Source organism: Eretmochelys imbricata, chromosome 20 (genome assembly GCF_965152235.1).
Source record: "Eretmochelys imbricata isolate rEreImb1 chromosome 20, rEreImb1.hap1, whole genome shotgun sequence".
Classification (NCBI taxonomy): Eukaryota; Metazoa; Chordata; order Testudines; family Cheloniidae; genus Eretmochelys; species Eretmochelys imbricata.
In genome coordinates this window covers 19,396,163-19,423,518 of record NC_135591.1, presented here as the reverse complement: position 1 = coordinate 19,423,518, position 27,356 = coordinate 19,396,163, and the positions used below count along the sequence as shown (strand labels likewise).

Below are 27,356 nucleotides of genomic sequence, written 5' to 3'. Positions count from 1 at the left end.
GGCGAGATGGCTCTGATCCAGTGCAGCGGGGAGGCGGGGTTACCAGGCGAGATGGGTCGTTGCTCCGATCCAGTGCAGCGGGGAGGCGGGGTTACCAGGCGAGATGGCTCCGATCCAGTGCAGCGGGGAGGCGGGGTTACCAGGCGAGATGGCTCTGATCCAGTGCAGCGGGGAGGCGGGGTTACCAGGCGAGATGGCTCTGATGCAGTGCAGCGGGGAGGCGGGGTTACCAGGCGAGATGGCTCTGATCCAGTGCAGCGGGGAGGCGGGGTTACCAGGCGAGATGGCTCTGATGCAGTGCAGCGGGGAGGCGGGGTTACCAGGCGAGATGGCTCTGATGCAGTGCAGCGGGGAGGCGGGGTTACCAGGCGAGATGGGTCGTTGCTCCGATCCAGTGCAGCGGGGAGGCGGGGTTACCAGGCGAGATGGGTCGTTGCTCCGATCCAGTGCAGCGGGGAGGCGGGGTTACCAGGCGAGATGGCTCCGATCCAGTGCAGCGGGGAGGCGGGGTTACCAGGCGAGATGGCTCTGATCCAGTGCAGCGGGGAGGCGGGGTTACCAGGCGAGATGGCTCCGATCCAGTGCAGCGGGGAGGCGGGGTTACCAGGCGAGATGGCTCTGATCCAGTGCAGCGGGGAGGCGGGGTTACCAGGCGAGATGGCTCTGATGCAGTGCAGCGGGGAGGCGGGGTTACCAGGCGAGATGGCTCTGATGCAGTGCAGTGGGGAGGCGGGGTTACCAGGCGAGATGGGTCGTTGCTCCGATCCAGTGCAGCGGGGAGGTGGGGTTACCAGGCGAGATGGGTCGTTGCTCCGATCCAGTGCAGCGGGGAGGCGGGGTTACCAGGCGAGATGGCTCCGATCCAGTGCAGCGGGGAGGCGGGGTTACCAGGCGAGATGGCTCTGATGCAGTGCAGCGGGGAGGTGGGGTTACCAGGCGAGATGGCTCGTTGCTCCGATCCAGTGCAGCGGGGAGGCGGGGTTACCAGGCGAGATGGGTCGTTGCTCCGATCCAGTGCAGCGGGGAGGCGGGGTTACCAGGCGAGATGGGTCGTTGCTCCGATCCAGTGCAGCGGGGAGACGGGGTTACCAGGCGAGATGGGTCGTTGCTCCGATCCAGTGCAGCGGGGAGGTGGGGTTACCAGGCGAGAGAGGCCCTAGCTCTGATCCAGTGCAGCGGGGAGGCGGGGTTACCAGGCGAGATGGGTCGTTGCTCCGATCCAGTGCAGCGGGGAGGCGGGGTTACCAGGCGAGATGGGTCGTTGCTCCGATCCAGTGCAGCGGGGAGGCGGGGTTACCAGGCGAGATGGGTCGTTGCTCCGATCCAGTGCAGCGGGGAGGCGGGGTTACCAGGCGAGAGGGGCCCTAGCTCTGATCCAGTGCAGCGGGTAGGGCTGATGCCCTGGACTAGACTATCTTGTACAGGAAATGTGTTTCTCTGAAGTCCTGGTGCCCCCTTGTCAGAGGGGAAGGTGGAGGTGTCCATTGCAATGGAGGGGAGAGGGAGGGGATGCTGGTCCCCCCAACCCATGTGCTATTGTCTTGCTCTGTGGTGGGGAGGTGTGGGGCGGGGGGCTCTGAGTGCTCATCCTTGTTTGTCTTTTCCAGTTTGCTAACCTGACGAGCTCCTTGAATTCGCTGGACCCAGACAAAGGTAACTGCCCACCTGCCCCGTCTCTCTGTGAATGGGGCCATTGCCTTTAAGCTGCCAAGAGCCACAGTTCCCGGCGGTCCAGCTCGCTCGGTCCAGCAGCAGACGCCACCAGGGCCCTGAACCAAAAAATTCAACCCCCCCATATCAAGTCCCCTCCAGCCCTGCCGCAGAGGGGCTTCAGAGGAGACGCGGGCTCCTTCTTGGAGCCAGGAGCCCAGCTCCCCATCACACTAATGCATGGTCCATGTGGAGAGCTGCCACAGCCATGGGACGATGGAATAGTTAGGAGGAACTGTCCTGATTGGTCAGGACCGGGAGAGGGGGTGTGGCCATGAGGGGTAAGGCCAGGACCACAGAAATCCAGGGTTTAGGGCACAGACGGTCCAGTGCCCAGATACTCAGCACCCTCTCTCGTTCCTGATCTCTTTGACTCAGACGAGGAGGAGGAGGAAGAGGAGGAGAGCGACGACGAGATGCAGCAGGAGATTTCCCTCAACTCCAATGACTCCACCAGCCTGACAGCCGAGCCCCTGGAACCTCCCTCCAAGCTCTCACGGACGGACTCCAGGGGGATCTTTGTGCAAGCCCTGCCTTCCAGCTAGAGGCCAGAGAGACGCCTGCGTGGGCCTGGAGTCAGAACCACCCAGCCAGAGCCGAGTCCTGTGTCCCAGTTCCTCCTGGCTGCTGCCTAGCGATAAAGATGAGCTATTTCTTGTCTCCAAGTGGTATGCAAAGCGCTTTCATTTCCAACCCCTGCCCCCAGCCGAGCTCCGGGCTAGGCCCCGCTCCCTGTCACGGGTGCTTTGTGGGCTGCAGAAGGCTTGTGCAGTGAGGGCACCCATTAGGAGGGAGGCGAAGTAAGATGCCATTTAACACCACTTCCGCCCCTCGCCCCTGCTCTGACCCCACAGGCCGGTTGGCTCCTGCAGGGCTGCTCTCCTGCCATGTGGGGCAGCAGCTCCCTCCCCAGCCAGGCACACGGCTGCTAGGCTCCAGCTTCGCTGCTTTTTACTTTCCCAGATCTGGCAGAGAGCATCCTGGAACTTCTTAACCCATCCAGCCGCAGGCGCCCCTCACCTGCCAGCCCCTATTAGCTGTCAGAGCCGTGTTCCAGCGGGCCAGTTCACTTGGATTCTCACCCAGGCAGTGATTGGACCAGCCCCCCTGTCTGCATGGGTCCAGGCTGTCCGCGTGGGCCAGTCCCTTTTGAACCATCCCCGTGGGAAGGCACCAAGCCAAGCACAGAGTCCTCCCACCAGCAAACCCCTTGCATAGCCAGTCTGGCTCCCAACCGGTCCAGTCACGGCTTCCCCCGGCCAGGGAAAATAGGGAAAGCCAGTGTCAGTGGACTGGGTGCGGCTAGGTATGGCTCAGCGAGAGCAGGGGTAGTGTCCTTTAAAGGCTTTTCCTGGGCCCAGCAGGGACGAGAGCTGCACAATCAAAAGGACGTGTCCCCTCGTTTTTTAGTGGCTAAGGGACTAGTGCAGGGGAGCCCCCAGCAGGGCTTGTGGGGCTGGCCACGCTAGCCCCTGGCTGACAGCAGAGGTCATTTATAAATGACTCCCATTGGCAAAGGCAGCATGGCCAGCTCTGTGTCATCAGAGTGCTCAGCTCCAGCTCCAGGGCCCAGCCCCTTTGCTACCTGCACTGCTCAGCGCTGCCCTCTCTCACCTGTCGGCCTGCCTGCACAGGGCTGAAATCAGGAGTCCGGGTCAGCTCCAGCCTGCTCTGTGTGGCCTCAGGGGTCGCTCGCCATGCAGGGGACACGCAGCAGAACCCACGTGCCTTAGGGAACATGCATTTGTGCCATTCGCATCAGCTGCCGGAGCATCCTCAGGCTGCCGGAGAAGCCCCGGCCAGGAGGCTCCTTAGAGAACAGGCTGGGGCAGGGGAGATGGACGGGGGCTAAGTGGATATTTCTCCTCTTGGCCGCAGTGGGGGATTACATCACAGAACCAGCGGAACTGGCAAAGCCATGGCCAGAAGACCAGCGGGCCCCTTAGTGGGCCCCAACCTGGCTGAGCTGGGCGAGAGCATGAGCCATGGCAAAGCTGCCCTGGCAGCGATCATGTCGGGGTCACTGAGTCTGTCACTGCCTCCTGGGGAGTTGGCTCTGGGGGGTTACATACCCCCGCCCCCCATCTGCACAATCCCTCCCAGCTTCGTTTTCCTCTCCGCTAAACAGTTTGGTACAGTCGCTTGGAATCTCCTTCCCCCTCCCGCACATCACGCTGCCGGTTGGTCCTGCAGGTTCCAGGAACCGGGTGGGTGGGAGGGGGGACAACGTCCTTTCCCCCGGCCTATTTAATTCATTTCTGGTCTTGGATCTCTTCTCTCTCTCGTGTATTTTCTCCCCTCTTGGGATCTCAGCCCTCAACATTCCCATCCTTACACAGAAGCTGTTTTCCCAGCGTCCCTGCTTAAATCCTCCCTGGTCGACCCAGTGAGCTCTGGCTGCTCGTGCTAAGGGGTGTCCAAGATCCAGTGTCTTTGCAACCAGCAGCCCCGTCTGGGGCTCCTGCTCTTTGTCTTCCCAGCCGGTAGGCAGGACCTGGAGGAATATGAGTCTCCCGAGAGCAGAGCTGTTTCACGGGCAGTTCTTCACTCACAGCACCTCTGGCTACTTGCGATGGTTACACTGCAGCTTCGTCTGCAGTGTAGCCCTAGAGCTTGTGCCCTGCCTGCTCTCTGCCCACAGTCCTAGCTCTTCACCCCACGAAGTGGCCAGTGGTCACGAGACCTGGAGACCTTCTCCCCCAGGAATCCCCTGGCAAGTCCAGCTGCTGCCAAAGCTCCAGCTCTCCCTCCGGGCCTGCATGTGACAGGCAGGGCCGCGCGATGGCTGGCTCCAGGGAGTGGCTGCTCGGCCACATGGCACGCAGCCTCCCGGCTCTGCCCTGTATGCCAGTCTGTGTTGTGGGCCATGTTGCCCCTACTGCTAGTGTTCTTTGCACCTGGCACTGCCTTACCAGCTGCACCCCTGCTTGGCGCTGCTGGGCTGGCAGCATCGCAGCTCCGTACACTTGGCCAGTGTACTTGGTTATACTGGGAGCCTCTTACATACTGGGGGCCTCTTAGCCTCCTCCACAGCACCCCCTTGCGCACCGTCCTGGACGGACGCTCTGATCTTCGGTCAGGCAGCCGACCCGGCCTTTCCTATTCCCCTTTCTGCTGCGGCCCGCGAAGTCCCAGGGACAGACCTAGGATACCAGGCCAAGCAAACTGCTCCCACTGGGGCAGCCTACCCTGCTGACAGCAAGCCACAGGGGCAGCTGGAGCATCGATCTCTGCTCTGGATGTAGGATAAGGGGCTTAGGCATGAGCCGGGCTGTAAAGGGAGGGGTTCTGAGCAGCAGCATTGCAGGACCCGGGGGCAGTTTAAAATGCCTGAATCCCCACACTGGGGGCTTCCTGGCAATCGTATTCATCCCCAGATCTTGACCTACCCCCTGAAATCTCCCCCCAAGATCGTAAGGTGACCTCTGACCTCGTCTCCATAGAAAAGACTCAGGTGGCTGGAGGGTCTGAATAAGAGACTGGTCCCTGCCCTTGAGACATACTGTGGGTTCAGAGCTCATCAGGCAGACAGCTGGCCAGCTCTGCTGCTCTCTGGCATTTCTGAATCAGCTGGGGCCATGGATTCCCGCAGAGCCAGCCCCCGTGGGCAGGGCTCATCCTGGCAACGTGTCAGGTTCGCAGGAGCCGCAGGGAGAGCGAGCGTCTCAAGCAGCAGGTGCACCAGTGAGCCCCTGGTGCTCCCCTTGTTCATTCCCACATGGGGTAAGAAATTGGGTCTCCGCTAACCTCCCTCAAGGGCAGGGCATTTCTACTTGGAGGTCCAGGAGAGCTGTGGAAGGCTGGGGCCTCCCGCAGTGACCCACAGCCCCTGGCAGGGACCCTCCCCGCCAGCCACCACCCCAGCAATGCCAGGGCAGACAGGGCAAAGAGGGGGAGTGAATCCAGACAAGGCATCAGCAAGGTCTCAGCCGGTTAGGGTGGAGCGAGGCTATGGCAGGGGGCAGCGCCCTAGCAATCGGCTGGCCCGGGATGGTGGGTGGGGAAGCAGCATTTTCCCCTTGGCAGTTCTCCCGGGGGTGGGGGGCTTCAGCAGCCTGGGGAGGCTACACTATGTCCCTTGCTTTCCCCCAGCCAGTCAGAGCGAGGGGTCGTGTTCGTGCTGGGGTTTTGGGGATTGGAATAAGGGAAGTTTCCCTCCACCACCACCACCCTCCGCTCTTCTCACCCTGCTCCCTCATGGCTCGTCAGGAGTCCAACCCTCCAAGCCGTCTCCTGTGAGTGCACAGAGCAGAGTGCCCCCTGCTGTCCCATCTTGCCTAGTTAGCTAGCTGAATGCAGCCGGCTTTGAATTTCCCTGGACTCCGATTGCAGCCGGTTCTCTGCCCTTTTCCAGGTACCTGGCTTTGTGTTCCCCTGTGTTGCTGTTTTAATTGGCATGGCAAGGCAGGATGGCTCCTTTTGCCTGGGTAACAGGAACCCACTCGTTGTCCAAGTGCAATTCCAGCTGGGTGCTGCACTGCTTTCGACAAGGGCTCTTCCATAGGAGAGTCTCCACCTCGAAAGGACCTGCACCGGGGCCCAAGCAGACACAGTGCCCAGCACCTTCCCCGCCTGCAGGAGTTGCTGGTTACTGAGCATGCTCAGTGTCTCCAAGGCGGGGCCCTACCCAGATGCCAAATCCCCCCCCTTCACAGAATAGTGTTGAAACCCCCGCAGGTGATTTGCTGAGAACTGACCCAGGCTGTAGCTCCCAGTCCTGCAGGGCTAGGGCAGGGGACGTGGAGAGAATGAGGATAACTGAGCTCAACACCCCTTCTTCTGGCCACCAGCCCAGCCTCACTTAGATCCCAACCACTTTCCATGATGCCAGGCCACCGCCGGCGCGTCTCACAGCAAAGGGTCCTTGCCGCTTGTCTGGGTCTTCTACAGCTTCCCCCTCAGCTAGCAAAATGTCCTCACGTTTCCCAATGCAAACCCTGCAAGAGGGGACTCGCCCCTCCCGCTGAGAAAACGGCTAACGTCAACACAGAGTTCTCATGCCCACCTGGGACGCTGACTGCCACCTGCCAGAGCTCAGAGCCACTGCGAGCTTTAGAGCAGCCCGGGGCAAGCGAAGACATATTTCACACCCCCGCAGGGGCTAGAGCATCATAGCCACCGCGGGAGAAACATCCACCAGCGCTGGCGGCCCTGGTCCAGCAGCTGCAAAAACGTCAAGAAATAGGTAGTTTGACTTTTGTTTGCTTCCAGCCAAAGCGTAGGACAATACGAGGGCAGCTGTGCCCCACCCCCTTCGCAGTTTAGTTCCCACCTGGCTTTGGCTTTAGGAACACTCGAGTCCTGTCCAGTCATGTTGCAATTCAGACTTGTGGCATGAGCCCTCTGCTAAAAGCTACCTGCCCTCCCCCTCCTGCGCTGCACCCCCACAGAGCAGGACGGCCAGAGATACGATCTTGCCTTTCTTTTGAGTTGCTGCCTTATAAAAATACCCTCTCCCACAGGTAGCTTCCGGGCTGGCTGGGAGACAATTGAGCCCAAGGTCAGTCAGTGGGCAGGTCTGTGATCTTGCTTATCCCCTGGCTTTGCTCTGAGAGAACAGATCAAAATTCTCCTTGGCGTCCCTCCTCTACGCTAGTAACCAAGAGCCCATCAGTCAGTCAGTCAGTCTCGGCTCCTCTCCAGAAACCAAGCTCTACTCTACCGGGTTGTAATTGAATATTAGATATTCTAGTTTTAAAGAGGAAAAGAAATCTGTGCTTTTGTATGTAATGACTAATCCTTACTCTATAAACCACTTAAATATTGTGAGATTGGTGAAGCTATAAATTACTTGATATTTTTGGGTTTTTTCCAACCATCATGGCCTTATTTGTTCACTTTTTCCAGTGGTTTAAACCTGTGAGATAGATGTTTATTGCAAAAATCTACATATTGTATAAAATATATATTTTGTGTCAATCTTCTGTGCAGCAGCCGCAGCCGTGGACTGCGCTGCAGCCTTCACGTGGAGTGTGAAGAGCTTTTGTAGGTGTCCCGGCCCAGGAGATGGGCAGTGCCTGTGATCGGATGATGTAGACGTGTGTAGTCTAGAGTGCAAACGCTGTTTTCTACCTTTTGTAGTTCTTTCTTAAGAGAAATAAATTCAGCCGTGTTCTTTGCCTCCGGTGCCACTTGGTTATTGGCAGCAGGAGCCGTTTGCCTGGACCGCGCTCAGGAAGCTTCCAGCTGTGCTGCGGGTGAATGCATCTCGCTCATCCGGGAGAGCACGGCCTAGTCCCATGGTGCTCAGCACACCTGGAAGGTCGCTCCACACCGTCCTCCATGTACAGACACACCTGCTAGATGAGTGTGGTACTTTTCAATACACATCTGAGGTACTCGTATAGCCCCCATCACTGCAGTATCTCTAAGGTATTTATCCTCTCAGCACCTCTGCATGCAGGGCAGGGCTATTCTCTCCATTGTACAGAGGGAAACTGAGGCACGGAGACCAAGTGACTGGCCCACGGCCACACAAGGTATTAAGTCCCAGGCTAGCACCCAAACCACCTGACCACTGGAATTAGTGGCAGGGGGTTTAAATCCTTGGACTACTCTGAAAAGCTCAGCTGACATGGCTCCACTCAGGTCTGTGGTGGAGCTGGGAAGTGACCCCAGAGCTGCGCGACAGGTGCACTCCAGGGCCAGGCACCCTCCCCTGCGCCCGCAGCAGAAAGCGACGCGAGCCGGTGGCTTGGAAATTAAAACGTTTATTACAGGGAAACAAAAGCCCATTTGAGGAGAAACTAAATGATTAACAGTGGGGCTGGGGACTGTGGAATGATCCACAAAGTGTGCAGGCGGGGGAGAGGTGTGTTATCTGGACTCAAAGGAAAAACCTCCTCCACTGGAAAAAGTGCCTTAAACACCAAACAGAGAATGACACTTAAATATACATTGAACAGAACCGGGAAGTCTGGCCCCCAGGAGGGCGGGAGATTTGTTCTGCCACAGGATCGCACTACACCTGGGGGAAGCTGGAATGCTGCCCTCTCGCCCCCTCAGCAGCTAACGACTCAATGACAACGGAGCGGTACCAGGAGAGGGGCCGCGCGGGTCGTTCTCCTCAGGGGCCAGGCGTGCTGCTGGCGGCTTTGGCAGCACGTGGCCCGAGCAGTATTAAAAGAAGAATTCACCGTCTCCAAAGAGAAGGGAGATGGTTCAAGTGGTGTCCTGAGCCGGAGGAAGACGCTGCTCCGTCGCCAGAGAGGGTGGACCCCGGCCCTAGCAGCAAGTGCCACGGACGAGCCCTGCTGCTCATGCTGAGCGAGGGCATGTTACTGCTAAGTCACCGCAGATGACGGTGACGAGGGTCAGGTCCCCTGCCACAGCATCCCGCTAGCCTGACTGCACCGGCTCTAGCCCCAGCTGAGCACGTGCACCGCAGGCAACGCCGCCGGCCGGCAGAGCCGCCCGTAGGCGCTGGCAGAGGCAAGAGACTCAAGGTCCAAGCCCAGAGCAGACCCTGGGCTGGGCCCTCGGACGACAGGCATTCCCCCTCCCCTAGGGATACTCCTACTTACATCCACTTTCAGCAAAAGCACGAGTTACTCTAATTAAAAAAAAGGATGAAGAGAAATTAAAACCCAACGAAACTCAAACAGGAGGAGGTAGTTAAATCCGACGTACAGTACGGCAGGAACCAAACCAGTCTCGCCTCCGCGTCACAAGACGATCCACGTGTAGCGATCATTGTCTGCTAGGACCTTCAAGGAGCAGCCTAGAGAGATCAAAGAGCAGATGGGTTTAAGGAGCGGACGTGGTGGCCATTTCCCCACTCCCCAGGCTGGGCGGATGAGGGCAGGGGGTCGCTCCTTCGGCTCCACGGCTAGCTGGGCTGGGGCTGGGGGGGAGATCCAAGTCTCTCCACTTCACTGATGGCAAAGAACGTGGCAGGATCCGCTGAGGAAGGCGGGTCCTAGGCCAGGAGTCAGCGTGGCTAAGCCACCGTGCAGCAAGGGGTCAAGCCAGGGGCGCGTGCAGTGCAGTGTGTGGGTCTTCCCTCACAGCAGTGCAGGAGGTGGTCCTGCTGGGGGACGTGATTAAAGCCCAGCACGGCATGCCTGCCACACCCACCCCACATCCCCAGGCACGGCTCTGCCCTCCCCTGCCTACTGACACGGGGACAGCTCTGCCTGGCTCAGCTGCCAGCCAAGCGCAGAATTCCGTCAGTGGGTCTGGAGCCTTCTGGCCTTCCTGTGCTCAGATGCGGAGTCAGGAGACACACGGGGTGGAGGGAGAGGGAACAGCAGGCCCTGGAGAGATGGCAGCCGTGGGGAAGAGATGGGACAGAATCCTGCACCCAGAGAGCGGGGACCAGCTGCCCCTGGAACAGCCCAGGCAGCTGCACCTGTTTCCCCCCGTTCCCATTAGGGCTTCCAGGCATGACCCAGCGCTCCAGCTAAGGGATCAGCTGGGTCCAGGCTGGGAGGGGTTTGGTCAGACACCATCTGCACCAGGACTGCTGGGGGGTTGGCTTCTGTGTCTAACCCATCTACCCAAACTTAGCCATGGGCCGCCTGCAGGAATCCCTGGGGCAAGGGTCTCGGCTGCGTGATCCCAGCAGCCCCTTCTGGCCTTCACCGATACACAGGGATCTAGGAGTGCGCAATTATTTCCGGTGCAGAAAAGAGGCAGGTGGGGGGTTTAACCGGGGGCCATGCAGCGAAGAGCCATGACTGGGCAGATGATCTACCCCAGGAGGTCTGAACAGGGGAGGCTGAGATTAGAGGGCAGAGAGGGTCACCCCCACACATGGAGTCTGGGGCAGGATGCAACAGCGCAGAAAGTAACTGTCCCGCAACACGCCAGGGAGCTTAGCGGCCCCCCCGTGCTGGGCTCTGGAGGGAACCGTGCCCTTGGCAGCACAGCCCAGACACTTCACCACCTTTAAGCTGGAGCTGAGAGTAGCTTCCCCGAGATCCAGCCGCACAGCACATGGCTTGCACAGGCCCCAGCCGGCTGCAGTGCCACGTTCCTGCTGGCAGGGGCGCAGAGCACAGGTCTGGAGCCAAGCGAGTGGATCCAGGGCTCTATGGCCCTCCCAGGCAGGCTCACAAGGCTGGGGGCGTAGCAGGGCATTGCGTGTCAGCACACTGAGCAGCAGAACGCAGCAGGGAAGCTGCGTGCTGAAGGTGATCTTCCAGCTGAAGCAGGCAGCCAGCCATGCTGCGTCACACTGCCCGGGGCCCGTCCCACTCACTCAGGCCTTGCTAGGAGATCCTTAGCCTTCAGCAGGGCTTGGCTGCACGCCAGAGGGGAAGCCGGGCAGCCCCTTCCTCCAGGGCTCAGCGCCCGGCTAGGGAAGGGGCGTTTACCTTTATGAAGTGCCTCGTTTGTCATTCTGTTGACGTATCGCCCGCTGCTCTCTGGCACCAGCCACTTCATCACCATGTCCACGCAGCTCTTCCGGTAGGAGCTCCAAACGCTGCCGCTGCGGACAGGGGAACAGCACTGTGAGCGAGCAAGCAGGGCAGGGGCCGCTGGGCGAGGCCCCCAGCCTGTGGTTTTCCCTGAGGCAACGCCCGGAGCGGTTTGTATTAGCGCTGTCAAACGCAAGCGCCAGGCAGTTCTGGGGCTGAGCTTACGCAGCTGGTACCCGGCTGATCAGATCCCCACAGCCGCAGCCTTGGAGGCAAGCAGCGGCAGGCCCTCCGGACACCCCAGGCCCAGCTTAGATGCGGTGGAAGGGAGTTGTGTTCCCAGAGGAGAACGCTGGAAGGCAGGGCCATTTTGATTCGGAAAAGGGAGGTTTGAACTGGGGTGGCAACCGGCTCAGTGAAGGGCTCTTGATTCTAACCAGCAAAGGTCTGAGGGAGCCAGGACCTGGGACTCCACACCCAAGCCCAGCTCTCTGGAATGGGTCTCTTTTCCCAGCTCAGCGCAGCCATCTGGGGAGGGACACCTGAGCAGGCACCGGCCACTGCCACGCACCTGGTCTGCCCCTTGACTTCTGTGAGGTCTCCCACGCTGACGGTGATGAAGGTGCCAGTGTTCAGATTCCAGGCCACTTTCAAGCTGGTGTGATAGGTCTTTGGTCTGGAGGGGAGGCACAGGACACACACCGGCCTGGTCAGGTTAGAATAGGGAGTGGGCTAGAAATTAACCATTTCCTCCCCAAACCCCACGGCACACAAGCCCCACGTACAATCTGGGCAGTTACCAGGACCCCTGGAGCCTGCTAGGGACTGAGGCTGGGTGAAGGGGTTCTAGCAAGGGAGTTGCCCTGCTGCTACTGGAATTCCTCCAAGTTCCCCCCCCCCCGCCCCCCCCCAGGCATCTGCTCCCTGTGACCTCCCCTCACCCCAGTTCTTGCCCCTTCTGTGGGGACTGGGTCCCCTAAAAGCACACGCTGAGGGGATGGAGAGACGTCACAGGGGGAGTTTGGCAGCGGCTGTACTCACCTAAGCTGGCCCTCTTCGTCAGGAGATGGAAAGGCCAAGAGCAATAATCCGATATTGATGATGACTTGGTTGGTTTCTGGACACACCTAGGGGGAGGAGATTGGACAGTTGACTCGGGGAGGTTACTCAGAGCTGGCAAGGGGGTAACAGAGCCTGGCAGAGATCACTGCAGAGCAGTGCTGGACATGGATCACGCTGGGCAGGGCAGATCAGGCAGAAGGAAGGGTGGCCTGGTTGTGTTTAGCCCTGGACGGTACCTCCAGAGACCAGGGCTCTCCGTTAAGCCACACACAGAGTACAGCAGCCCCACAAGCCACCTCTTCAGCCCACCTTCCCCCTTCCCTGGGCAGCTGATCTGCACAAGAGACACCTGTCCACTGGGATTCCCCACCACGCACCGGGCACTGCAGAGTCAAGACAGTAGAAATGTGAGCGAGATTTGAAACAGCAACACCAAAGGGAGGGGGCCTGACCCCTCCTCCCCCCTCAGATTAGGTTAGTCAGAAGCTCCAACAGCTGTCCCCCAGAGAGATCAGCAGCCAGGTGCTGCAGCAGAAAGTGAGATCCCCACCCCCAAAGAGGGAGCAGGTGCCAATCAACTCCCCTCTGACACCCCCCTGATCCCAGCACAGCAGCCAGGGGGAAATGCAGAGGCTGACACCTGCCCCTTCTCTAGGTTCTTGGCCAGACCGTCTCTCCCTCCCCACCAGGTTCCCCAAGGACCCCTTCAACTCTGCCACCTACAGATAGGACCCAAGAAGGATACAGCTCCCAGGCATGCAATGCTGGCCGCCCCACATTGCGCGCCGGGATCTGGAACCCCCTGGCCACACCCTGTTACAGAGGAGGGCTACTCCAATCGGTTTCATTTCAGAGGCAGCACTAACGCGTCTGGCCGGTTCCTTGCTCCAGTATGTGGCAGCCAACAAACGTTCGTTGATCCTGCTGGAGGAGCAGCCGGCAGAGCCGCTGGGGGTTACACCTCTGTGCTGGCTCCCAGCCCAGACAGGGCGCTGCGGCTCTCAAGTCACCCAGCCGGAGGTGGTCCTGTTCCAACGCTGCCTGATGGCTTCGTGAGGCAGCATGAGGCTCGCCTGGCTCCGTGGGGGAAGGGATGCTCACGCACACTCACCTCTAGGATGACGATGTCGTAGTCGCTGAAAGAGCAGAACTGCCTGGACCAGGAGGCGTCGTTCCGGATCACCTCATTAATGACGTACTCAAAATCCAGAGTCAGCTGCTCCACAGTCAGGTACTGGCCCTGCAATGGGGGGAGAGAACCCAGAACCCTCAGCAGCTGTTTCTCCGTAGTCCTAAGGGCTTGTCACTTGAGTTCCCGCCCTCAGCCCAGCCATGCTAGGTGGGCCCTGGCTAGGTAGAAAGCTTTGTGTTTGAGGCACAAGATGTCTGATCCAGGGAACTTACTCCTCAAAGTACAGTTCCACCCCGTGATGGGACTCCGCAGAAAGGGCTCCTTTTCCCACCCCACAGCTCTGTGCTGAGACAGACAGACACAGGCTGCTCCAAGCTTCTAGCTACGTACGTCCAGCCCTGCTCCGAGGGCACAAGCTAGAGTCGACTCAGCTCACCCATCACCAGAACTATGACCAAAGTTTGAACTGCGGGCTCCAGCTCTGCCCTCATGAACAAGCCCATTACCTCCTACTGGGCTGGCAGTCAGGTTAGAGGGAGGAGCCGCTTGTGATGCTCGCTGGGACTCCAGAGAGCTGGGTTTGATTGCCAGACTCGCTGTGTGACCTTGGGCACTGGGCAGTACGCGTGTCCATCTGTAAGAGGCTTCACCTCTTCTGCCCTTTATCTTGGCTGTAAGCTTGTGAGGCAGGAGTTCTCACTGGGTGTTTGTGCAGTGCTTGGTGCTCTAGGGCCCCATCTCAGCTGAAGCCTGTAGACCCCATACCAATTCCATCAGCGCCGAGACGGATAGGACGGGGGCACCTCTCTGGCTGGCAGATTCTTTTATGACCAACAGTGGACAAAAAACACGGTACGGCTCGGACACGAAGCCCCCCTCAGAACAGACCTGCTCATTAGTAATCCCCCCCACCGAGTGCTGTTCATCGCTGTACAGAGGTGATCGGTATCATTACTCCCATGCTACAGATGGGAAACTTAGGCATGGGGGGATGTGGCTCGCCCAGCAGCAGAGTCAAGAATGGAAGCTAGGTCTCCTGAGTCTCAGTCCAGTGCTCTGCCCACTACAGCAGTGGTTCTCAACCAGGGGGCCGGGGCCCTCCGGGGAGCCGCGAGCAGTTTCAGGGGCCTGTGAAGAAGGGCCAGCATCAGATTCACTGGGGCCCAGGGCAGAAAGCCGAAGCCCAAGGCCCTGAGCCCCACCACCTGGGGCTGAAGCCAGAGCCTGAGCAGCTTCGCTTCCTGGGGCTCCCTGTGGCATGGGGCTCCAGGCAGCTGCCCTGTTTGCTACCCCCCAACACTGGCCCTGGCTTTTATAGGCAGAAAAGCAGCTGTCGTAGCACGGGTGGGCTGTAGAGGGGCCTCGGAAAGAACAAGGTTGCGAACCCCTGCACTAGAGCACACTGCCTCATTCACACTTCCCGCCCCCAGCCCTCATGCCTCTTGCGGATCACAGCTAACCTCCCCTCTGTTAGGGAGGAATCGGCCTCCCACTTATAAGGTGAAAAATCAGAATTTTTGTGAACGTAGAAAGCGTTTGTGAAATCCGTGCAGTTCGGCTGCCCCTCTGGAGAAGGTGGACTGGAGACATGGCAGCATGGTCAGTCTTCGCCCCAGGGCGTTACTCTCAGCTGCCAGGCTCGGAATGGACCCCTTAAAACGCAACACTCGGCTCTGGACAAAGCACTGCACATTGGGACTTGTAGTCTCCATGGAGACTACATCTCTATGGAGCAGCAGCGGCTGATGAAAGCGTTGAAAAGGACCCCCACATCTATCTGCAAGTCTCTCACACACCACTGTTACGGCAGACACCTAAGTGGACAGCACTGGGTCAGACACTTCTCCCTTTGCCTCGTACATCACACGGGCCTTTGCATATGGTCAAACCCTCCATTTCCAGCGATGAGGCAAGATCAAATGCATTCAGTGGTAAGAGAACATGGCTGTCAAACCCCAGAAACCGGCAGCTGGGGGAGTGTTAGCTCACTATTTGAAACAGACTAGATTTCAAGCGGACAGTGTCCCTTTAAGTCCACCCCCGCCCCCACATGACAGGACCAGGGCCAGAGGCCACACCTGACCTGGAATATGGCTCTCTCCTTCAGCGGCTTGAGGTTTCGCCCTCTCAGGTCAGTTACGACAAACGGCAGTGAGATCTTGTCATCCTCGTACTCTGAAAGGGAAGGCAGCATGAGGCAGAGGCCACATGGCTGGCGAAGTGGCTGGGCCTGCAATCCAAGGAACCGGAAAGCGGTCTGCAAAGTCGCCCCCCCACCCCCGTGGAAGAGTCTTGAGCAGGAATTAAACACTGGTTTCAGTCCCCCTGGTTTAGTGCAATATATTCCAAAGAGTGGCTAGCTACAAATGGCTCTTCCTGCTCAGACCTGCTCCATGTGTATTTCCGAGCCAGCTTCGGTGACCAGAGCTCTTACTGCCATCAGCCCTACCGAGTAAATACAGCTCTGGGAGAACGAGCCAGATGCTAGGACTCCTGTACTGCAAGTAGAATCGTTCCCCAAGCTCCAATACTTAGATTGTAGGCTCTGTGGGGCCGGGACTGGCTTTTGGTTTGGGGTTCTGGTCCATGCCTAGGGCTCCTAGGTGCTACCGTGGTACAAATAAAACCATGCCTTCAGTTACACCTGGGCAATACAACCGAAGGCACCAGACTGGGCCAGTGGTTGGTGGGGACAGAGACGGGGCAGTGAAAGAACCTAATTACAAAAAGCTGGACCTGCTGAAGTGAACTGGCACCTTCCCAAGAGGGATAAGGACAATTAACTAAGGGGTCCATCCCCCAGTCAACATTAGTTGGGACAGGAACATTTAGGAAAGTCAGGGAAGATTCTGGCAATTCAGATGTGCTGAGTCCTTGTTTGGGAGGCTCGGGCGGGACTCTGGGGCAGGCAAGTGCTCTGGTGTCTCTCAGAGCCTCATTAACCAGCTTTCTGCTCACTGCGGCAAGGAAGAGAGAAAGCGCAAGAGCACACCTGTGCCATCTGGTAAGGGAGGGACAGCAGTGACGACCATGACAGGATCAGAACTGCTTGGGCAGCCTGGGGCCAGGCGTGTGCTGTGCCAAGGAGGGGGAGGAGGCGGGTACCTTTCAGCACCTGTGCAGAGACTGGCCGCTCAGGGCACACCTACGCTGCAGCTGGCAGGGAGCCTCCCAGCCCAGGTCCCCAGATTTAGGGTAGTGGGGCTCGCGCTGATGCTCCGAAAACAGCTGTGCAGATGTTATGGCTGAAGCTGGAGCTCTGGCTCTCCCGCTCCAGCCCAGGCTTCAGAGCCTGAGACGTGCCCCAAGGGCTTGGGCAGCAGGGCTGCTATGGAGAGATCTCCCCAAGGGAGGGGACAGGGCCCCATTGGCCAGAGGCCCCTTCTGAGAACTACAGAACCAGTAACTAGCAGGGGGGGCCTCGTAGCACTAGGGTGGATGGGGGGTTAGCAGCATGGAGGCCTGACTGCTGGGAACCAGAGGGAGACCCAAACTCACTGCACAAGCCGGCACTAGACCGTTAACAGCTCTCGGTTACAACGCACATAAGTCCAATTCCAAGCAGACTGGGGATGAAAGGACCCGGGGTCCAGCTGAAAACCCCTCGAGTTACCAGTCAGCTCAGCCGTACACATAATCCCAGCCCCTAAGCGAGTCAGTCCCTGCACCGAGAAGTGGACTGGCCTCCCTAAGCTCTGCTTACCGTCCTCCGGCTCTGACAGGTCGCTGGGCTCCAAGACATAGCGTAGCTTGGTGTAGTTCACGTAGCCGGGCTCAGCCGGCTGGCTCTCCATCTCCGGTCCGGCAAGGGGAGAATCTTTTGGGGGTTGATCCCCTTCTGGAGTTCGGTCTCCCCTGGGAGACGAGAGGCCATGATGCAGGCGGCAGTAACTCCCGGAGGGCCCTGAGCACAGCCTTGCCTCCCATGGTGCATCAGCAGGGGTGCCCTGGGACAGGGATCTGTGTGGGCTGGCTTCCTGGGCAGGACGGCACTCAAACCGGCCGCCACCCACCTCCTCCTCTTCCGCTGGGGCTGGGCCTTTAGCCTCTTTGGCCCGTCGGAAGATATCGGCCACAAACTCTTTCGCCTTGGCCACGGCTGGCGACAGCTCCATAGGTTTGATGGGGCTTTCCAGGCCCTGGGAAGCTCTGCTGGCGGACGATGGTGCGGCAGCCATTCGGCAAGGGCAGCCATCTCTTTCCATCCGATCCTCCGCACCCACTGGGCACTGCATGGCACCTGCAGCATCACAAGCCCCCGCGTGGGGCGACTGGGGCTGGTTCCTTCTGTCATAGAGGATTTGGCAGAAGTTGCTGTCCTCTAAACCAGAGAGAGGTGAGGAAGGGGTTAAAGAGGCCACAGCTACACAGAGAACAGTTTCCATGGAGACATCCCTCAGCATTTTCCACTGCACAAGTGGGAGCAGAAAGGTCTAGTGGATAGAGCACCGAGTGCCCTGATACCAGGGTGATGGGCTCGGCATACAAACCATTCCCCGGGCTCTGCAACTCAGCCTCTCTGCGCCTCAGGTCCCAGATCCTCACCTGTAACATGGGGGCACATGACACGTGCCCTCTTCTGTCAGACGCTGGGAGCGTGCTAGAACTCTGCCTCCGTTTAGACGGGCAGGATTCTGGGGTCAGCAGTACCGCCTGGCTCCTGTGCAATGCTTTCCCATCTGTGCACCTGAAAGGGCTTCACAAGCTTTAATGCATTTCCCCTAATAACTCCCTGGGAGGTAGGGCTGGGGGGAACCAAGGCAAAGGGGTCACACACGGAGTCTGAACTCAGGTCTCCCAGGGCCGGCTCTAGGTTTTTTGCCGCCCCAAGAGCTCAACTGCCCAAGTGAAAAAAAAGAAAAAAAAGGGGGGGGGGCTGGAATGCCCCCCTGGAATTTGTGCCACCCCAAGCATGTGCTTGCTTTGCTGGTGCCGGTCCTGACTGGACCATGCTTCCTCTCATCAGGGCTCCATAACGGAATGCAGTGGCTGGGCACATCATTTCAGAGTTCGGCTGAGCTTCGGAGAGCTATCGAAGGGGATTGGATGCCCATTTCCCACGGGTTTTAAGGAGAAATGAATGCAAAGCCTTAATTCACAGAACAGCCACCCCCTCCCTGAGGCTGGCTCTCTGGGATCTGAAGGTGCTTTGCAGACGTTAAAGGATTGAGTCTCCAAAGCTCCTGTGCAAAGGAGGCAGGTCCCGGCCGCAAATATGCGCGCACAAAGGTGGAGTGACTTGCCCCAGGTCACACAGTGAGCCAGTGGCAGAGGCAGGAGCACAGTTGGGAACAGAATCCAGGAGTCTCAACTCCCAGCCTCCTGCTCTGGACTCTCAAACCTGCTTGTAGATACACCAGGATTTCCCTGGAATACAACATAACCATCTCTAACATACCCCAGACACAACTCCCCATCGCGCCAGTGGGCTGTGGGTTTCACCCCTTGTACATTTCCCTGTGTCATCATTTTAGCAGCAAGTTTCTCTCTAAAATGAGAGATTACACACATTGGGCTGGTCTCCTGGAGGAAGCCACCACAGCTTTACAGTGCTAGCTAACATGGGTCAAGTTTACCTCTCCCAATGTCTAAAACACTGGGAAACCAGCACGCCATGTGCTTCCAACTTCTCGTAGGAGAGTTAGAAAGAGACTCAATATCACTGCATCAGATTCTCACCTTTGAGGCCCTTCCCCTATGTGTCCCTTACATGCTTCCCACCTCACCCACCAAATCTCTGCTCCATTATCAACTTCTCTCACGCAAACATAGAATCCTAGACTTGTAGGACTGGAAGGGACCTCAAGAGGGCATCTAGTCCAGTCCGCTACACTCATGGCTGGACTAAGTATTAGACCATCCCTGACAGGTGTTTGGCTAACCTGCTCTTAAAAACCTCCAATGATGGAGATTCCACACCTCAGAACATCCTTCCACTCTGCCCTTAGGTATGGGACACCCACCCTGGACCAAGTCGTTCAGGCCTCAGGAACTGGAGCAACCTTATGGCACCCAGGAACAATACACGCTCCCATTGTGCCCGGCTGCAAGATCTGGACAACATACCTGTACATTGCTACAGCAACTTGCAATCAAGGATCTCAAAGCACTTTACAATCACATATTAACCCATGCAGCCCCCAGGGGGTGGACAGAGTGGATAATCACTAGCTCTAATTTTTCATCAGCAGATCTCAAAGCACTTCTCAATCCTTTAAATCAGTGATAAAAAGTGATTCTTTTTTAAAATTGCATTTATTGAAAACAGCTTATTTAAATTAAATACATTTTCTTTTAAAAGATACACCTAAGATTAAATGTGAAATGACAACAACCCATGTTAAAACCTAATCTCACTATACTCTACTCAAATCATTTAAATAAATTAAAATATACTGTGAGCTCTCCTCAGATTTTAATGAGCTGGATTATATACAGCAGTGGTTTTCAACCTTTCACATTTGTGGACTGCTAAAAAATTTCAAATGGAGGTGCAGATCCCTTTGGAAATCTTAGACAGTCTGTGAACCCTCAGGGGTCCGTGGACCACAGGTTGAAAACCTTTGATATACAGAATCAGGGGAAAACCAACTATCTTTTGAGGTCAACTCAAGCTTTCTAAATATGTCAATTTCCTGTTCTGCACTAGGGGTATGTATTATTTTCATATTAGGTACATATTTCTCAGATGTACGTTCCTTACAAAGGAGGTTGGTATCATTCTTCCCATTTTACAGATGGGGAAATTGTGGCACGGGACAAGGAAGTGACTTGCCCAAGGTCAACCAGCAGGTCAATGGTAGATCCAGGAATAGAACCCAGGTCTCCTGGGTCCCAGTTCAATACTCTATCCACTAGACCACACTGTCTACTATATATAAACTGAGAGGCTCACTCCCCCTGCCCCCACACTTCCTCTGCTGGTTTTCTTACATTGCAAGCTCTTTGGGGCAGGAACATCTGATTGTACAGCACCTGGCGCAACAGGCCACTGGGCCCTACCACAAGACCATCCTTCCCTCCCTTGTGGTTAGTGCTTGAGACCGTTGGAAGCTGGAAATCCAAACCCTCACAAGGCCGAGGCGGTTGCTTTGTTCTCAGGTGGTTCAGCAGCTGTTAAGTGGGGAACGAGAACCTGAGGGTCTGATGCATCTTGCAACACCTAAGGCTACAAAGAATGCCCTACATTACCCTGGGAAGCTGGGACTGCCAGCTCTCCCATGCATCACTTACTCATCTCCAGGCCCAGAGACCTGCAAGATACCAGACCTTCCACTGACCCCTGGGTTCCCCTCTCTGAGCAGCGCTTTCACAGCACTGACGGTAGGCTGCACTCATTCTGAATCCACGGGGTTTCCAACCCCTGGCCAAGCCACAGGCCCGTGGGTTGCTGAAAGCGCCACACTTAGCACTTGCGATGCTCGAGCCGGTTGGAAGAGAAGGATGGTGGTGAAGTTCTCTGGCCTGCGGTATACGGGAGGTCAGACTCGATGAGCTAATGGTCCCTCCAAATCTAAGATGAGGGAGAGAAGATACCCTGGCTAGACAGACTAGACTAAGCAGCTGTTCCAACACATCCATAACCTCGCAGCTGACCTTGCTGAAACACCCAGCGAGGCCTGGAATTCCGAACACAGTATCTTCCAAGGAAGAAGTCCACGCACGTTAACGCTCTCCAATCCCAGCTGCCCCCAGAGAGGCAAGGCTCTTACCTGCGGTGTGTACAGAAACAGCACATGCTACGAGGGAGTAGCTGGTGTTCAGCAGCACCACCTGGTCCTTCTTGAGCTGGAAGGCTGGCTGGAATGTGGGGAAAGGATAAACCACCTGGTACTTGGTGTGCAGCATGAAGCCGTGCTGCAGACAGTGGGCATTTGGGTCCCCTGAGAACACACAAGGAGAGGGACAAGTGAGACCATCCCTGCCCACAAGACAAGAACAGCTGGGGGGGTCAGACAGCACGTGGGAGACAAGCAGTCAGTCCCAGAGCCACCCACATCGAACGTGCCTAGCGCCTGGCAGGTTAAGAACATTTCCATTACTAACACTAAATGAACCCCACTGGGAATCAGATTACATTATCCTCATGGTGTGGACCTATGGGAAAACTGAGGCAGAGGATGAACGCTTGCCCAAAGATCATGCAGCAAGTCAGTGGAAGAGCTGGCAAGAGGACCCAGGAGTCCCAACAGTCCCCTAAACCAATCAGGAGACCTCTCTCTGTCCCATCACCAAGTCTATCACCCCACCTTCACCAAAGCTTCAAGTGTCACAGATTGCCTCATCTGACTGCCTTAGGAAGATGTACATCAGCTTTCCTGCTGAGCATATTCTCTGCAGCTACGGAACCATCCTCCTGGCTCACCTGGATGCGCAAGGGCCATATCCCTGCAGCCGGGACAGTACATGAGTGGGGGCATGGCCACCGTGCTGATGTAAATATCCCGATGGTTTTCATCACTCATCATCATCATGTTCATCAGCAGGCCGTTTGCGGAGCGTGTGCTGCCAGGGAGACAGGAGACACCTCTGGTCACTTTCAGAGAAGTTCAGGGATTCAAACCCTCGTCTCCCACATTTAAACCCACATATTCCATCCCTGATCTCTGTCCTAGCTTCCAAATCAGGCCTATTAGCCAGTCAATACATGGGAGAGGAGGCAAATGGGTTCTCTCTTCAAAGGATTTAATCAAAACTGGAGTCGCTACTAAATTAAACTATTATTTCTCTTTTATAGGAGCCTTGGGGCTAAGAGGCAGGACTGAAATGCTCTCAGATCTTTAGGAACACGTTTCACATGCAGTGAAGTTACACAGAGCTCCCACCCCCATTCCCAGTTTGGGTGATTAAAACATCAACATTTACTTTGATTGCAAGCTTTCTGGGGCAGGGACAGTCTTTTGGTTGAGTTTGTGCAGCGCCCAGCACAATGGGGCCCTGGCCCACAACTAGGGGTTCAAGGTGCTATTGTATCACAAATAAATACAATGTAGAGGAAAAAGCAAAAACACACATATCTTTGCCAGTCTAACAACACAAAACTAAGTATTTACAGTTATTAAAAACAGATGGAGAACAAAGCAGGTTTTTTCAAAAAGTGAAGAAACAAGGGAAGTCAAACCATTTCAACTGATAAGGGGCCTTTCCCTAAACTGGAACCCTACTGCAGCCCCTCTTGACTGGAGTTTGTATTCTGCTAGCCAACCACAGCAGATGCACCCCACTTGTCTCTCTTATTTGCCAGGTCAGGGCATCGGGCTCTTCCAACCTCAGATTCAGCTCAGGAGGAGGTGGGAGAGTAACCAAGCCACGGTTCTCCCCTTAATATCCCAAAGCACCGCTTCCCCCCTCCTGACAGCCTTAGGCACTCCATCTTCTAGGGCTGGGGTGAGGTGACAGTGTGTACGTGCGCAGGGAGAGGCTGAAGGGAAGGCTTGGCCTGTGCTCACCAGGCTGCACTCAATCTGTGGATAGGACGAAGACGTCAGTTTCCAAGGCTGTCAGTCCTGCACTTGTGTGTTAAGTAAAGTATTTGTAACTATTTTAAAGAGGCAGGACTATCACCCAGAAAACCCTCAGGGAGGAGGCGGATGGCAGCAGTGAAGAATTTGCTGTGGGTCTCTCAGCCTCCTTTAAGCGGGATGTGAAGTTGGGAGTGCAGGAGGGAACACAAACTCTGTCCAAATCACTCCCTCACCCCCCATTCATTCAATGGAACTCACTTGAAGCCAAAGACGATGACCTTGGAGGAGTCACTGGGCCATTCACACACAGTCAGGTAAAGGTCACTGTAGATTTCTTCATCCTGAAACAAGCGAACCTGTCGTACCTGTGGGAACAACAGAGCAAATCAGATTGAATCCAAGGAGTGGGATCTGGAATTCAACCCCCCACCAGACAACTGTAGAGCCAAAGTTACTTGGGAATGTCTTTTAAGAGGCTTAGCTGAGATCAGGCATTCTCTGAAAGATGTTTGGTTTAGCAAAGAGAAGATACGTGATTTTACATTTCAGATGCCCCTTTCTCTCAGGAGGGTCTCAAAATGCTTTAGTGTTACAAACAGATTACAGACAAGAATCACTGCATACAGCTGCCTCTGGGGTGGAGCGCAACAGTAGTTTGACAGTGCACAGCAACACTGCACTAGCATTTAGCATAGGAAGAACTGAAACCAGGGGGGAAATTTCGGGAGGCAAATTGTGATGAGCTGATTGGGGATCTGAGGATAGCAGCTCCTCAGCTCTAGCAAAACGCATGCAATTGAGGCGTCAGTTTTATGCCTTGTTTAAAAGGTGATGCTTCTTGCACCATAGTACCTCCTACAACTGGACTGGGCAACAGTGCTCCGCACAGCACCCTCTAGTCTCATACAGGGGCAATGACCCAAAGGAAAGAGTGTCCCCTATTGAATCCCCAGTGCCCTTTCTGGGTTTTCCTTTGAAGTCTCCCTTCCAAGCACTGGCCACACCTAACCCTGATTAACAGTAGATACCTCTGGATCACAGCCCAGAGGGGGAATATCTGCAGGAAGTGGGTCTTTACTCCTTGTGAACTCATTCACCACACACAGTTCCTTCAGGAGCCTTCCCTCCCCCAGCGCCAGATGGGGGGCCATCATACATACCAGCTTCAGCTTGCTGTGAACATTGAATTCCCACCAATAGAGGTGGTATATGTAGAAGGAGAAGTCGTCATCACCGCTGTTGCTGGTATATGACAAGACGTACCTCCCGCACTTGGAGAAGCCGAGAAAGATGTGTCTGGAAGATGAGCACAGGAGTGTAGCTCAGCCCAGAGCACTCACATGCATTCACATCCCCATCTCACCAAACTTGCTGGGCATGGAAGCTCCCCATGAGTTTGTCTGCCCCCGCCCTCATGGAAGTCAAGCTGACAATGATGGCTGGCCCTGCCATCCTGCTTAAGGGAGAAATGCCAGATCTTACCCTGCACACAAGAAATCTTCGTCAACAATATTCTTCAGGGAAACACACACCCTTGGGGGCAGCTTGCGGAAGAGGCGTGGAGAAAGCTGCCCGCTGATCTGGAAAGAAGGGAAGTGTCAGAGGCTCGGGGGTACATCCAACAAGAAGCAGGCTCAAGATATCTACTAATGTGGGGGTACCCAAAATATGTCCTGAATTGCTGCCTGTGGATGCCTTCTGCTTGTAACTCCAGTGTGAGCAAGGGCTATATGAGCAGATATCAGAGTCATGGGCGTTTATTTCTGGTAACGGTGACCACATTAGTTGCTGCCCTTGGGCTCTCCTGACAACTCACCATTGCAGCCCCCAGGGCTGGGACTTTTGGGGCAATGGCTGCATGGAGCAACCTCACCGCAGGGTCAGGGCAGCAGAACAGAGGCTGACATAGAAAACTAGGTGCCAAGACTCCTGGGTCAGAGGGATCTAATGAACTGGGCTGGGTGGGGAAATGTTGGGAATCAGTAGTCTGGGGTTCTATCCCCAGCTCTCTGCTCAAGTAATTTCACCCACTTCTGTAGAAACCGCCCCCTCTTCCTGCACAGAGCCTCTTACTGTCCTCCCCCGAGAGACCTTCCCCTCTCCCACAATCACACCACAGTCCCAATCAGTCAGCCCCCCTTCCCCGTGCAACTGCCCCTCACAGAGCCCCCCGCCCCCTCCCCGTGAGCTCCTCACCCCCCTCCACCCATCCAGCCTCTCAGGAGCCTCCCTCAGTGTCCCTTTCAGCGCTCCCCGGTCAATAAGCCCCCCCAACCTTTCCTCACAGGACCGCCCACAGGCCTCAATTAGTCCCTCATCCCCACCCTGCCCCCACATCCCCCCCCAGAGCTCCCCGCCCCTCAGTGCCCCCCGCCAATGAGCCGCCCCGCCCCTAACCCCCATGTCCAGCTCACAGAGCCCCCCGCCAATGAGCCGCCCCAATGACGCCCACCCCGACCCCTCCGCCCTGCCCCCCACAGAGCCCCCGCCAACAAGCCGCCCGCCCACAGAGCACTCCGCCCTGCCCCCCAGGTTCCTCCCCACAGAACCCCCGCCAATGAGCCACCCTGCCCCTAACCCCCACGTCCAGCTCACAGAGCCCCCTGCCAATGAGCCGCCCCGCCCCAATGACCCCCACCCCCAACCCCTCCGCCCTGCCCCCCACAGAGCCCCCCCGCCAACGAGCCGCCCGCCCACAGAGCACTCCGCCCTGCCCCCCAGGTTCCTCCCCACAGAACCCCCGCCAATGAGCCACCCCGCCCCTAACCCCCACGTCCAGCTCACAGAGCCCCCTGCCAATGAGCCGCCCCGCCCCAATGACCCCCACCCCCAACCCCTCCGCCCTGCCCCCCACAGAGCCCCCCCGCCAACGAGCCGCCCCCCCCACAGAGCACTCCGCCCTGCCCCCCAGGTTCCTCCCCACAGAGCCCCCCGCCAATGAGCCACCCCGCCCCTAACCCCCACGTCCAGCTCACAGAGCCCCCCGCCAATGAGCCGCCCCAATGACGCCCACCCCCGACCCCTCCGCCCTGCCCCCCACAGAGCCCCCCTGCCAACGAGCCGCCCGCCCACAGAGCACTCCGCCCTGCCCCCCAGATTCCTCCCCACAGAGCCCCCCACCAATGAGCCACCCCGCCCCTAACCCCCACGTCCAGCTCACAGAGCCCCCTGCCAATGAGCCGCCCTGCCCCAATGACCCCCACCCCCAACCCCTCCGCCCTGCCCCCCACAGAGCCCCCCCGCCAACGAGCCGCCCGCCCACAGAGCACTCCGCCCTGCCCCCCAGATTCCTCCCCACAGAGCCCCCCACCAATGAGCCACCCCGCCCCTAACCCCCACGTCCAGCTCACAGAGCCCCCTGCCAATGAGCCGCCCTGCCCCAATGACCCCCACCCCCAACCCCTCCGCCCTGCCCCCCACAGAGCCCCCCCGCCAATGAGCCGCCCCGCCACAGAGCACTCTGCCCTGCCCCCAGGTTCCTCCCCACAGAGCCCCCCGCCAACGAGCCGCCCGCCCACAGAGCACTCCGCCCTGCCCCCCAGGTTCCTCCCCACAGAGCCCCCCGCCAATGAGCCGCCCCGCCCCCAATGACCCCCCGCCCTGCCCCCCACAGAGGCCCCGCCAATGAGCCGCCCTGCCACAGAGCACTCTGCCCTGCCCCCCAGATTCCTCCCCACAGAGCCCCCCGCCAATGAGCCGCCCCCCCACAGAGCACTCCGCCCTGCCCCCAGATTCCTCCCCACAGAGCCCCCCGCCAACGAGCCGCCCGCCCACAGAGCACTCCGCCCTGCCCCCCAGGTTCCTCCCCACAGAGCCCCCCGCCAATGAGGCGCCCCGCCCCGCTTGCCCCCCCCCCAGAGGCCCCTCCCTCACCTTGACCCGGTCGAGCTGCCGCACCACGTGCTCCCGGCGGCCCCGGACCCCCCCGGAGGAGGATCCGCCCCCCGCCCCAGCCGGGCCCCGCTTCCCCCCCGGGCCGCCCCGCTCCGATTTCGAGCTGGGCGCCATTTTCCCCCCGGCCCCCTCAGCTTCCGGAGCGGCCCGGCCCGCCCACGCTGCTTTTCCATGGGCCAGCCCCGGCGCCCGCCGGGATTTAAGATCTCTTCGCGATTCCCATTCGCCAGATGGACTGTCAATCTTAAACATCCCGCCCCTGCAGGGCACGCGCGCCAACCAGAAAGCGTCTCCTCGCCCCGCCCCGTCAGCGCGCCTTGTCCGATTGGTGGCTAACTCCTGTCAGTCTCTATCTCGTTTGGTTGCTATGGAGAAGAGCTATCGGCTAGGCCCCGCCTCCCGGGCTGACTGGGGGCGAGACTAAGGGCCCTTGGGCGCGGGGGGGGCCTCCAGAGCGGGATTTCGGGGCGTCTAAGCGGTGCCTGAGAAATACAGGGTGCTGGGCCGTCGTCATGGAGACAGGGGCCCTGTGTCCTCAGAGGCAAGAGGCCCAGGCATCCCCCGGTGACAGCCCAGCCCTGGCACTAGAGATGGTGTAGAGCCCAACGGGGCGAAGCCGACAGCCAACAGCATGGAGCCCAACGGGGCGACAGCACGACAGCCGAGAGCATGGCGCCCAACGGGGCGACAGCCGACAGCATGGAGCCCAACGGGGCGACAGCCAACAGCCGA

General features: G+C 57.8%; 2 protein-coding genes across 10 annotated transcripts in view; one reads left to right on the top strand and one right to left on the bottom strand.

Moving 5' to 3' along the window:
• Positions 1-7,829, top strand: part of RFX1 (regulatory factor X1) — a 53,646-nt gene extending 45,817 nt beyond the window's left edge. For all 4 annotated transcript variants that reach the window (XM_077838566.1, XM_077838564.1, XM_077838565.1 and 1 more), the window contains 2 exons: positions 1,608-1,653; positions 2,089-7,829. In XM_077838566.1, the coding sequence (XP_077694692.1) occupies positions 1,608-1,653; positions 2,089-2,255 (213 nt within the window). In that variant the 3' untranslated portion in view covers positions 2,256-7,829. The remainder of the gene's footprint in view (positions 1-1,607; positions 1,654-2,088) is intronic.
• A 574-nt stretch (positions 7,830-8,403) lies between these two features.
• DCAF15 (DDB1 and CUL4 associated factor 15) lies at positions 8,404-26,738 on the bottom strand. 6 transcript variants are annotated; one of them, XM_077838557.1, is made up of 13 exons: positions 26,604-26,738; positions 24,213-24,310; positions 23,891-24,026; positions 22,989-23,095; positions 21,632-21,771; positions 20,979-21,149; positions 16,970-17,587; positions 15,350-15,441; positions 13,246-13,374; positions 12,114-12,199; positions 11,644-11,778; positions 10,913-11,143; positions 8,404-9,430 (listed from the first exon to the last, which is right to left on the bottom strand). In XM_077838557.1, exons 1-13 carry the CDS (start codon positions 26,736-26,738, stop codon positions 9,400-9,402), a joined length of 2,109 nt encoding a protein of 702 aa, XP_077694683.1. In that variant the 3' UTR covers positions 8,404-9,399. The 6 variants fall into 6 exon arrangements, with proteins under 6 accessions (XP_077694683.1, XP_077694686.1, XP_077694685.1 ...); XM_077838560.1 differs by having other exon boundaries at positions 11,028-11,143; XM_077838559.1 differs by having other exon boundaries at positions 11,644-11,748.
• Positions 26,739-27,356: the final 618 nt, after the last annotated feature.